We start from the raw sequence: 11987 nt of genomic DNA, 5'->3' as shown, positions 1-11987 counted from the left end.
ACCGCCTAAGGCCAGTGTGGTGAGGTGTCTCCTGTCAGAGCCCCACAGACTGCTGGGCGGTTGGAGAACAACAGAGGGCACGGGGCAGGCTACACGTGTTGTTGTGAATGAAGTCAGCTGAGGAGAGAGGGCTGGAGGCTGATGAAAGCTGAGGGCCTCCTCGGAGAGGTGGCGACTGGGGAGGCTTTGACCCTTTCCCCACCACAATCACCACACCTGGGTGGCCAGAGGCAAGATGTGGGGTGTCTGGGACGGGTGTAGTGGGGGTGAGGGGCAGCCCTGAGGGTCCAAGTGGCGTCCATGAGGACTCCAGAGCTAACAGCGGCTCCTCCATCACTTAGGATATTTTGCATTTGAACAATTACACCAACCACATCTCTTGAGGAGAAATGGGGCTGAGTTAAAGTTTGGTAATTCTTTTTAAAGCTCTCAAAGGTTTGTGCACTTTGAGAATGGTCTAGAAGCCGAAGAGGGTCCAGGAGAGAAGAGGTGAGGTTTCAGGTTAGAAGGCTTATATCCATGCTGGGGCTCTCTCTGGCCTCAGTGTGATCTTCAACCCTTAGGTCTTTTTGCTCTTGGCTTCCGTGCACTTGGGCCTTCCCCGGCTAGACCCTCCCTCCTAGAACCCCGAGGAGGGGGCTGGTCTTTGCCGAGGCCTTCCTTTTTCTTTACTTTCTATACGTTTCTCACTCAGAGAAAGGCTCTGGAAAGGGCTAGTGCCCATTACATTGTGGAGGGCAGTGGTGGACATGGCCGGGCCCCGACCTTGTACAGAGCAAAGCTGACCTGACTGGAGGTCGCCTGGCGTCCCCTGAGATACCTGACATGAGGGCATCACTGCTTTGGGTGAAGGCTCTGTCTGTAAGAAGCTGGTGTGTGCTCAAATGCGAACCTCCTTAGGGGAAGGGGTCCCTTGTGTCTTTTGTCATGGGCGTGGATGGCCAAGAAGGGAGGTGGGCACCATGAGAACAGGGCCTGAAAACACATTTTGCCGACTTCCGTGTTTGCCATGGAGATTTCACTGCCTCAAAGGTCACCCCTCATGACAAGCTTCCCCTCCCCACAAACATACACCAGAGACATAACTGAGGATGAGTAAGTCAGCCCAAGAAACTGTGGCTTGAGAAGAGGCCTTGCCGTGAAATGTCATTTTATTAATTGATTGACTTTTTTTTTTTTTACAAAAATAAACATTTTAATGAACAAGAAGTACAAAAGCTTCCGGATATACAAATTCCAGGAGGAGGGAGAGGCTGGTTTTGGCTGTTTTGCGGCTTTCACTGAAAGCAAATGAGGCAGAAAGGCCCCGGCCCCACCCCCACCCCAGGTCCTGGCTCAAATCGCAACCTGCTCCTCGACCCCACGTCTTGGCTCATACCATGCGTGCTCCTCAGCCCTGTCTCTTGGCTGGCCTATGAGAGACCCTGGTCGGGTGGCTAGAGGTGGCCTCCCCGGATACAGAATCATCGACTTCCCACAGCATCCTGTCCAGTCTCCTGTCCGGAGCTCAGCTGAGAGGACACTCCATGACCGATTGTCCCCACGCAGCCCCTGCTAGGCCATGACGCCTGTAGCAACAGCAGCAGCAGCAGCAGTCGGGGCTTTGGCTACATTCTCACACTACGAACACAGTGATGGAGCTGCCTATGGAACTGTCCCAGTGAGGGGCAGAGCCCCCCAGGGAAGACCAGCCCGAGCCTTGCCGGCAGCCCAGAGGGTTAGAGGCAGTCAGCTCCCTGCCCCAGGGATTCCTCACCCTGGAACCAGCAGTCCCACACCTAGACTGGCAAACTCACATTTTAACATTTGGCATTATTGCACATTGTCCTGGTCACCTTGGTCTGTCTGGGATGTCAGCCTTGTCTGCAGTGGCTCCTAGGTGACAGGCAGTGCTGCTAGTGCAAGTCACTCCCTCCACAGGCAAGCCCAGCGGTGGGGATGGTCAGCTGGTCAGCTGAGCCTGCAGACATATCAGCCAGAGGCCCTCACATACGTGGTTTTGTTGAGGTCAGGGACCACATGGCTCCATCCTGTCTTGAAAAAGACCAGTTGCCGACCTAGGGGCAGAGGTGAGGGGTAAATAGGTCTGGATGCTTCTCTCCCTGGAGGCAGGACCACTCTCCCTATGATGCCTGCCTTGAGGACACATATACTGTCTCCTATCATCTCAGCCTTCTCGTCTTCGCATCATCTCTGGCTTCCGATGGGGGACCACTCCCTATCAATCTCTTCTCACCTCCCGCATGATGTCCTTTCCTACTGGCTTACCTGTCCAGGTGGTCTGGTTGGTGACCACAAAGGCCCGGCACTGGGCATGGCTCTCACAGACATCCACGGCCTCGGCCAGGTTGAACACGGAAAGGAGGCAGCCTCCGTGGTGGTAGGAGGGCCAGCAGCGGTAGTCTTGCTGGGGGATGGTGCTCTCTGGCAGGCGCTGGTACTCTGTGGGTTGGGATGGAGCTCAAATGAGAACTCTGTGTACCCAGTGGTGGGGGCTTGGCTGCTTTCTGAAAAGGGCAGGAAGATTTCATTTCCTAGGGGAAAGCTGAAATCCCGCCCAGTCTCCCTAGCATGGAGACAGGCAGGCAGTGCTCCGAAACTGGGCTGGCTGGCTCTTCAGTAAAGGCAGCGCTTGAATTTAGTTTGGGGGAGACACATATCTCCTCAATCTAAAAACATGCAGCTGGCTCAGGCAGCACGTGGTGATGGGCACAGGTGAGGGATAAACACACACCCAGAGTCACTGGCTGTCCAGCTGGTTGCTGAGGTCAGGACATTTTGGACATTTAGTGCGGGTTTCTCAAACTTCACTGTGCATGTGATTCTCCAGGGAATACTGTTAAAATGCAGATTCTGATTCAGAAGCTCCAGGGTGGCCTTCCTTCAGGCTTTGGGGGAGAGGTTAGGCAGGCCTTCCAGATAAGGGGGCAGGAGGGGATTTTTGAAGTTAAGAGGCATGCAAATGAATGTGATACACAACAATTACTCTTTGGGAATCCGCAGCTTTAGTGTTTGGGGAGGGGGCTGGAGGAAGAATCTGAGATCTCTGCATTACACAAAATGAGTCTCTGAAATCGGCCCAGTCAGGAGGCAGGCTTGGCTCAGCTGCAGACTCCCCGGTCACCTCTCACCCAACTGACCAACCGGAGTCTTTCCCACTGCCTGGGGACCCTGCTCTGGACTGATAGTGCAGAAGCCCTGGGCCTCTGGCCACCCCACCCTCCTGCCTCCTTCTTCTACCAGGGACTAGACCAAAGTCCAGGGCTGGCTGTGATTTACAGCCCCATAAACGGCGTCCTCAGGGACAGAGCCAGCCATTGTTCACCTCGTTAAACTTTATTTACAGGGCTAACGAGGGCTCCCCCACCCTTAAGACTGACCGGAGCTCCTTGAATACGGAGGCTGCCCACCCCTTGCCCCACTGGCCAACAACGCTGAACCCCAGGGCCTCAGCGAGGGTCCTAAACAGGGCCCAGGATCCTCCCCCTGCTCCAGGGTTTCGTTGCTGGTTTCAGTGTGGAGACCCCCTCTGCCTTCAGCTGCCCTCCTAGCCCCAGAGGCGTAGAGGAAGGAAAGAGAAGCAAACGTATACTGTGTGCCAGCTGTGGAATAGGAACTGGGTTAATTGCTTTCACACACTTCACCTGGTATTTGGTATTTAAACCCCATAAGAACTTTGTGAGGCAGGTAATATTGAACCCACTTCACAGATGAGGAAAGTGAAGTTCAAAGTATAGCTTGCTCAAAGTCACACAGACTGCACGTAGTACAGTCTGGAGCCACTCAGAGAAGGGGTGTCAATGCCAACCCCCCAGTTTAAGGCCAAGTTCTAGTTCTAGTTCAGGCAGAGATGAGACTCCAAGTGAAGGCTACACAGCCAAGTCTGTGTATCACGCTGAGTGAGTCTTAGAGGAGGCATGAGCCACTCAGTCCAATTAGCGGGGTTGGTCAACCCCCCACCTATTTCCCATCTCCCCAGCCCCTGGATCCCTGCGGGGGCTACTCACCAGCTCTGCTGCCCGCAGTGGAGTTCTGCAGATACTGGCCACTCCGGTACAGGTGCAGCACCTTCTCCAGCTGGGCCAGGGTCTCGTCCACCCCCCATGTGAGCTCGCCTGCAGGATGCAGTGTGGCTGTGAGGGGGACGTGGGCTCCTACTCATCCCCTCGGTAGGCAGCCAGCTGCCTCTCCCTCTGTCCCTCTGGAGCTGGGCCCAGAGGACTGGTGGAATGGGGAGGAACTTTGCCACAGCATGCCACTTTGGGAAATGATGGCTTCTGGACCATGCCCTGTCCTAGGTCATTCTTGTCCCCATACCCGCTGGGGGAGGGGCAGGGTGATGGAGAGCAGATGGGCCCTGGAGAGCTCACCTGTGGCGTTGACAATGCTGTCCAGCAGAGGCCGTAGTGAGGGGGGTGCACTGTGGGGAAGGAGGTATGTGAAGAAAAACCTGGGGTGGAGAGAAACCAGGGGCTCAGTGGGCCAGCCTTTGGGGACATAACCTTCCTCTCGGCCAGTGTGGGAGAGAATCCTGATCTCTCCAGGGAGACTGATCCCTGACGTCCACCGAGTCAGATCCCCAGTGTGCACACGGAGTCTACTCAGACTCAGCGTTGGGGTCTGGGCAGATGCTGAGGCCACAGCTAACGTACCAATCACATCTGAGGTCCGTTTTCCCCTCCCCTCAGCCCCACACTATCCCCCAACATACCTGTGTCAGAGTAGCCCCATGGCTGGGGCCCAGACGAGGGGAGGGGCAGTGTCAGTGTCACCAGCCCCAAGCTGTAAGTCTGACACTATTTTAAGAAGCCTCCAGCTGCTGCCCCCAGCCCAGATTCTCCCTGGAGCTATTTTTAGCCTCACCATCAGGAGCCTGAATGTTCCCTTCTTGACGGGTGGAAGCCTTTCCCCTCCCTGCTCCTCCACTGGCCGAGGTCGAGCCTCCCACTCTGGCTGGCCTCCTGGGCCTTGAGTGGGTGCTCTCCTAGCCATGCCATCCCAGGCCCACTCTCCCTCACTGGCTTTCCTGAGTAGGGGGTGGAGGTCACCTGTAGGCATTGTAGAGGTTGCGCTTCTCGTTCATGCCCTCACACCAGCCCTGGGCTGAGCAGGGCAAGGTGAAGTTCCTGGCTGGAAACTCGAGGACACAGTCGGTGCTGCTCGTGCATGGTGTCTCCTCCACGCGTGCATCATCCAGATCCGTCACCTTCAGCTCCCCATCCACCAACACAAACTGCCGGGGGCGGAAGTCCAGCAGAGTGACCGAGCCCAGTGGGGAGTGGGCCAGGTGGTGGAGAAGGCGGCCCAGGCTCAGGCAGATCTGAGGGGCAGACACAGGGCTGCTCACTGCTTCTCTCCTGGGAGGGCTTCCTCCTTTGGAACTCAGGGCTTAGCTCGGAGGGGCTGGCCTTTCTTTTAAAGGCCCCAGTGCTTGCCCAGGACTGAGGCCAGGGGCCTTAGAGAACAAGCCAGAGGTATTCTATTAACCCTTGACTGGCCTGACCCTCAAAGTAACATGGAGTGAGTGGGCAGTGGGCAGCGGGGATGTCTAGGGATAATGGGTCTCCTCCCTGAACCTGCATCCTGAGTGTAGTTTCAGTCCAGTGCGGCAAAAGAGGAGGAGGGTCAAGATGGCTTTAAGGTGTTTTCTAGTCCTAGGACACTGACCCTTCCGCAACCAAACTGAAAGTGTATGTGGGATGTGTGTGTGTGTGTGAGTAGCTGGAGCATAAAAACCGCCTGGGTCCCCTATGTCTTGCTTCTTTTTTTAACCCTTTGGCTGACAGCCGAGTCAGCTTTGCTCCTTTCCTCCCTCCCTTTCCCTCTGCTGAGGAGGAGTTGAAGCTGCTCTGGAGGGCTGGCCTTCTAAGGGAGAACCATCCCAGCAAAGAGCCCAGCACCCGGCCCTCCTTCCTGCTCACTCGGAATCGATCCTCCCAGGACGTCTGTAGCAGCTGGATCATCTCCACAGGGGCGCCCAGCTCCGTGATGGTGGTCAGGGTGTCCGGGATGTCCTCGCTGTCCTGGTAGCAGTAGCCATAGAGCTGGGGGAGACCCAGGGTGGGTCATTAGGTCCCAGGGTGGGGACGGAGAAGGGACAGGCTATCCTTTGCCCCCTCTGCCACCATTCCTCCTCTTGGGCCCTTCCCTAGGCTTTTGTGACAGCTGGAGTTGGAAGAGAGTAGAAGCGTTGCCTGGGAAGCCTGCCCTCTATCCCTGTAGCCAGAGTTCCCAGTGACTGCATCAGCAGCTTACCTCTTGCCACACAGGCCAATGGGCCAGTCTGGCCACCATATGTTAACTATGGGCTAAATGTTTTACGGGCATAACTCAGTCCTTATAATGACCTCAAATGAACACTGTCAGTACTATTATAGTAGGTACTATTATCATGTCCAATTTATAAGTAAGCGAAGCAACTCAGAGAGGTTAAGTTACTTGCACAAGGTCACACAGCTAATGAATTCAGGAACCAGGATTCAAATTTACTCCACTGATTCTACAGCCTGGTTCTTTCCAAGAATACCGCTGGCTAATCGACAAGCCAGCAAATGGTTATTGCACCTCCTTCCCTGCTCCAACCTTGCTACTTCTCACCATTTCCACTTTGTTTTCTGCCCAGGTCTTGTGGGAGGAAAAGCAAGCTCCCTCAGGATTGGTAACAGCATTAAGAACAAAGACGCTAAGGGGCATGTCCTTGGGTGCTCTCTGCACATGTTGGCAGGGGTGGTAGTAAGGGATGGCCCCTGGGAAAGGTCCGTTCTTGGGGGCACGGTCACAAAGGCCAGCCCACTCCATATGCCCTGGAGAGGGACGTGGTATAGCTCAGCTGCTCAGGGGCTTCTGGGAAGTGCAGCCTGACTTTGTCACTAACACCTAAACCAGCGTCCACAGAGAACCCAGCTTCTCCTGGCCTCTCCCACCACACTGTACATCAGCTGGGGCCAGACTGTGCTCGAAACCGCCAGCACCCTGTGGGGTAGGAACACAAAGGCCGAGCTGTCCAGGCCAGAGCAGGGAGAAAGGAGAGTTGCACAGTGGGGGTAGGGGTGGCAGGGTCATCCAAGCCCATGAGCTAGATGTCCCTGCATATTGTCACTCTTCATGCCATCATTCACATCCTTCCCGGCTCTGCTTGGGGCCCTCGCATGCCCCCTTCCGCCCCAGGAGTGCCCTTTCAGCTCCCTGTCCCTGGAGCCCGAGGGAAGGCACCAACAGTGTCTGCCATCAGATCATAAGGGCTGCGACTGGGGGACATGGGGGCAGTCCCAGGCACCCTCTTATTCCCTCTCTCTCCACCCCCACCTCCCTCCCCAGTCAGCCCAGGGAGGCCCCAGACCCTGGTGGGGAGGGGGAAGGTAAGGAGAGCGGCCCTGGGGCCTGGTTCTCATTTTCTTGCCCAGAGTCTGAGCCTTTGTGGGAAACTTCTGAAGGTTATTAAACACCCGGAGGTCATTAAATGCGCTGTTAACGAGGTATTAATCAACACCCCTCAGGAAAAAATAAAAAGACACCATTACCCCCCCCCCCCCCCCAGGAAGCGTGAAGCTGAGCATTTCAGTCGCATCTTTTGTTCATTTGGGAGAAGAAATATACTCCAGCAGGGTTAGAATCTGGGTCTGGGAAGGCCTGGGGCCTCCCGGGACAACGGGGGAGGGGGGGTTGAGGGAAGACCCTTGTGCCCTTTGACCCTAGGCTACAGCGGCATCTATCACGTGAGGGAGATTGTGTGTGTGTGTATCAGGGGTCACAGAAGAGGGATAGAGAAGTCTTGCTCAGGCAGTCTCTGGAGGCCACAGCAAGGCTCTGGAAGGTGCCCTGTGGGACACGCTACCCTGGGCATTTTTTATTAGAACCCAAAGCACCCACTTTGGGGCTGCCAGAGACAGGGAGAGGGACTCTGGCAGCCCACGGGAGCGGGAACTCTAAGAAAATGTTCTCTGGCTCCTCCCCAGTTCAGCAAACAGTCAAACGGTTTTGAAATTTTAAATGATTAAGAGGTATTAAAACAACATTATTTCTAGTTCCCTGCACACCCTCACTGAAGCCTCCTGAGCAAGAAGACCCCACGGCAGGCTTCTCTGGCAGCAGAGGTGGCATTGCTGAAGAAGCCAGAGGGACACTGGGCTGGGGGTTGGGGAATAAAAGGGGGAGACCTACTCCCCAAGCAGTCCCTAAACTCACACTAAGAGACCACTGCTTCCCTGTGATGGTAGCTTTTCATCCATCCCCCGACAGATAGGACCTGGGACCTTACCCACCACATAACATGTGTCCTGGGGCAACCAACCGCAGTCTCTGACCCTGACCTTGGAGTTGCACAGCCAACCCCAGGCACAGCCAATCCTGGTTTAGGGAGGGAAGGGTGCTAACTATTCAGTTGTAATTTTTTTCTTTGGCACCTTGAGATTTGGGCTGGGGGCCTGGTAGTATAGTGGAGATCCATTCTGTGATACGTGTGGGGGTACTTAAGTTGGATGCTTGTCAGGACGTTTGCCTGGGGTGAGTGAGGAAGGGAGAACTTCCTTAAGAGACAAGAAAGCACATCAAACTTTAAACCTGTCCAAGGGGTGGGGGGTCCTTGAGTCAATTAAGACTAAATGTCCTGCTAAGTCACTCAAAACCTTCTCCACTGACTCAGAATCTGGCTGACACGCCAGGGTTTCCAAAAAGTAGGGGCTTTCCAAGAGCCCCTGGAAGCGAAGAGAGCAAGATCCTCCCAGTTAGGATGGCCACGTAACCAGCCGCTCACTCCCTTAAGCTCCAGATGCGGTGTCAGCCATGCAACCAGGCATAACCACCCACAACTGCTGGCTCTGCCCGCCCTCCAGCAACTAGTTCAGAGCCCAGAACTTAGTCCCAAGTGTCTGACCAGGGCAGGGGAGATTGAGAACCAGCAGGACTACATACAACTCTCTGGCCTACCTATCCTATTCCGCATATTCTGCAATGCCCATCTAGGCCTAGGGTCCATCTCACTCCTGAGGAAAGGGGGAGGGACTTGAGTTTCCCATCAGTTCCGCTGGGTGCTGAAAGGTTAATCTGAGTGCTCTAGGAGGTGCAAGCTTCCTCCACCACAGAGTCTGCACGAACCATAGTTTAGTAGGCCAAGAACCGTCAGGGATTCCCTTCGCTGTCTACTCAGACATGTGCTAAGGGAACAGTTTGTCTAATCCTAGGGCCAACTCAAGGACAGGGGCGGCGGGGGGGTGGTTGTGGGTTGTGTCAGGGCAGAGCTGGGACTATGAGAGGCTGGCTCTCTTAGTCTAGCCTGGAGGGGACAAGGTGGGGGGGTCTCATTTTTCCCCTCTGCCCCCAGTGAACAGAAGAGACAGATCCCATTTAATAGAAACTTGGGCATCTGACCTTCTCAGTCTTAGCCACATTTGCTCAGATAATGTGACTCTCAGACTGAAGGCTCTGGGCCTGTCCCCTGAACACTGAGTTAAGACCCCAAGGCTTCCCCAATGGTTTCAGGGCCCACTGTAAGGACCAGAGAACCCCAGGATCACTTCTGGGAAGAGTTGTGCACTTTCTGGAATACTACCCAATCCCCTCCAGTCCATCCAGGGATTTCTGGGTTGGGTATAGGGTGGGGATGTTCTTTGGGAATCAGGCTGGACACAAGGTCTCTTCCCAACCCCACTGCTGTCCCACCCCGCCTTCAAAGCCAGACAAGTCACTGTCTGGAAGTTAAGAGAAATGCGGTTCAGGTTCCATCAAGAAAGAGAACCCTATCGCTGCAGCTGGGGTCCTGACTCAGGGATGACTGCTATCCTGTGTCTGGGCTTGGGGTCATTTCCCAAAGCAGGGTTCTAAGTCCTCATAACCCCCACCCCAAGTTGGGACCCTCTGTCCTGGCCTCTGTCTTCCAGGGAGACGGTGTGAAAGCAGAGAAACCCAGGAGCCCCTTTTACGGAGGACACCCACCCAGGGCTGAGAGGTAGGGTTGCGTAGTAGGAAGCAGCCACGGTCCAGGTTCTGCTCCTAGCTTAGTCATTGGGGTTCCGTTTTTTTTTTTTTTTTCTATAAAGCCAAGGGTTCTTTTCCAGCCGGTTGGACCGGGCCTGAGCACGTCCAGCCAGCACCCTTACCCCCGCTCTCCCACCCTCGTACCTGCAGCACGTTGGGGTGCCGCAGCCGCTCCAGCAGCACCATCTCCTTGAGCAGCTTGTGGGCCGCCAGCCGATAGCAGCCCCTCCGTGCCCCGAACTCGCGCACGCAGCTACCCAGGTCGTGGCCGCTGAAGTCCACCGCCTTGAGCGCTACCGCGGCGCCGCCGGGCAGGCGGACCCGGTACACGGCCTTGGTATAGCCGGAGCCCACGTACTGTGTGCCGGACACGTTGCGGAGCGCGGCGCAGCCCAGGCGCGGGCCCGGGCCGGGGGAGCCCAGGCCAGGAGCCGGGGGCCAGCCCGGGGCGCCGTCGGGCAGGGGCCGGGCCCGCGGGGGCCGGGGACGCTGCAGGCCCGGCCCGCCCGGAGCCAGGTCCATCAAGCGCCGCCGCTCCGGCCGGCCGGCCCCGGGCGCGGGGCCCCCGCGGGAATAGCGCTGCACCTCCTCGTAGCGCGCTCGGATCTGCCGGGCCAGCTCCCCGCGGCCCCCGCGACGGCCCGGGCCCGGGGCTGGGGAGGGCCCTGGGGACTGGCCCGGCCGCGGAGGCTCCGAGCCCGGTGCGAAGAGCACGTTGAGGACGGAGCCCAGCAGGAAGGAGGCGCAGAAACCCGCGGCCACCGCCACCCGCCGGCGCCGCATCGCTCCCCTCCCCCCCGGCCGGCCGGCCCCGCGCGGCTCCCCGGCCCCGGCCCCGGGAGGCTCAGGCTCCGAGGCGGCTCCGCTCCGCGACCCACCGGCCCCCTACCCAGCTCGTGCGCATGGCCCCGGCGGCCCCGACCCCGGCCCCTCGCGGGCGGCACATCGGCCTGACACTTGCCTCCCTCCCGCCCTGCCCCCGCCGCTTATAAGGCCCGGAGCCGCCCCCGCCTCCGCCCCCTCCGCCTCCGCCTCCCAGCTCCCGGCCCGAGAGCGTCCTCGGCACCGCCTCCTCCGGCCTCCCGGCCCGGCCTTCCCCGCTGACTGACAGCGGGACCTCCTCCCGCGGCCGTCCCGGCCTAGGAAGCGGCGCGGAGACGGCTTCGGCCCTGCCCAGCCCGAGGCCCCCTGAACTCGGGCGGGGGCGCGGGGGAGGGGCCGCGGCGGCCCCGCGAGGCGCGGGGCTCAGGGCCCAGAGGGAGGGAGGATAACGGGGCCGTGGCTGCCGGATAACGGGACTAGGAGGCGGATAACGGAGCCGGGCGGGGTGGGGTAGTAGAAAGGGGCGAGGGCGCAGGCAACGGACTCCGGAGGGGACGAACAGCCGGGTCCGGGGTGCTGGAGGTCCGTGTGATGCCAGGGCGCCCTCCCTGGGACCCATGGCTGGGGGCCGAGGGGGCGCAGGGAATGCGCGTGGGTCCCGCCTCCAGCTGGTGGGGCCGGGGGTGGTGGCGGCTCCTCGCCCAGTCCCGGATTCGCGGGCGGATGGGAGTGGGGAAGCGGCGGCAAGGGGTTTGCACCTGCGAGCGCGCGTGGGACGGGAACTCTGGGATCAGAGGTTTTCGGAGATGCCCTGTTCAACCTCCTCTACCAAGTCTGCTTTCTGATTTTCCTTCTCCCTAACTCCCTCTGCGCCTCCGGATCCCCGCAGTCAGACGCGGTCTGCCGCGGATCACGAACCATATGCACGCTAGTAGTTTCTGCGAAGAGTGCGCTTTTACCCACGGACGTGCGTGGTCCAGACTGCGGGGTGTGTGCGTTGGCGCGTCCCAAGAGGCAGGCCACTGTGTAGGAGGAAGGGAGTGGGCACTTTGTGTGTGAGTTGGTGCTGACTTCACCAGAACTTCTGGTCCCTCCTCCTCCCTCCCTGATTGCATCATTAGTGCTAATTGAGGGGCTTTCACACGCCAGTGCATTAGCTGTTTGGAGTGAACTCCCCCTCCTGGGAGAGATAA

General features: G+C 58.0%; 1 protein-coding gene across 1 annotated transcript; it reads right to left on the bottom strand.

Moving 5' to 3' along the window:
• Positions 1-1116: 1116 nt before the first annotated feature.
• PKDCC (protein kinase domain containing, cytoplasmic) lies at positions 1117-10935 on the bottom strand. Its single transcript, XM_024553076.4, has 7 exons — positions 10117-10935; positions 5922-6044; positions 5049-5320; positions 4371-4450; positions 4008-4115; positions 2269-2442; positions 1117-2057 (listed from the first exon to the last, which is right to left on the bottom strand). Exons 1-7 carry the CDS (start codon positions 10753-10755, stop codon positions 1972-1974), a joined length of 1482 nt encoding a protein of 493 aa, XP_024408844.2. The 5' UTR covers positions 10756-10935; the 3' UTR covers positions 1117-1971.
• Between the last annotated feature and the right edge of the window lie 1052 nt (positions 10936-11987).

This window comes from Desmodus rotundus, chromosome 5 (assembly GCF_022682495.2).
Source record: "Desmodus rotundus isolate HL8 chromosome 5, HLdesRot8A.1, whole genome shotgun sequence".
Classification (NCBI taxonomy): Eukaryota; Metazoa; Chordata; class Mammalia; order Chiroptera; family Phyllostomidae; genus Desmodus; species Desmodus rotundus.
The sequence above is the reverse complement of the archived record's forward strand: the minus strand, read 5'-3'. Positions and strand labels throughout refer to the sequence as shown.

What these genes read in the sequence shown, in the direction of transcription:
- PKDCC (XM_024553076.4), bottom strand. Translation starts at nt 10,755, where the DNA reads ATGCGGCGCCGGCGGGTGGCGGTGGCCGCGGGTTTCTGCGCCTCCTTC. An exon ending in CACTGCGGGCAGCAGAGCTG is followed by an intron (nt 2,443 to 4,007) that starts GTGAGTAGCCCC and finishes CCCAACCCACAG; the next exon opens with AGTACCAGCGCCTGCCAGAG. An exon ending in CAACCAGACCACCTGGACAG is followed by an intron (nt 2,058 to 2,268) that starts GTAAGCCAGTAG and finishes CTCTGCCCCTAG; the next exon opens with GTCGGCAACTGGTCTTTTTC.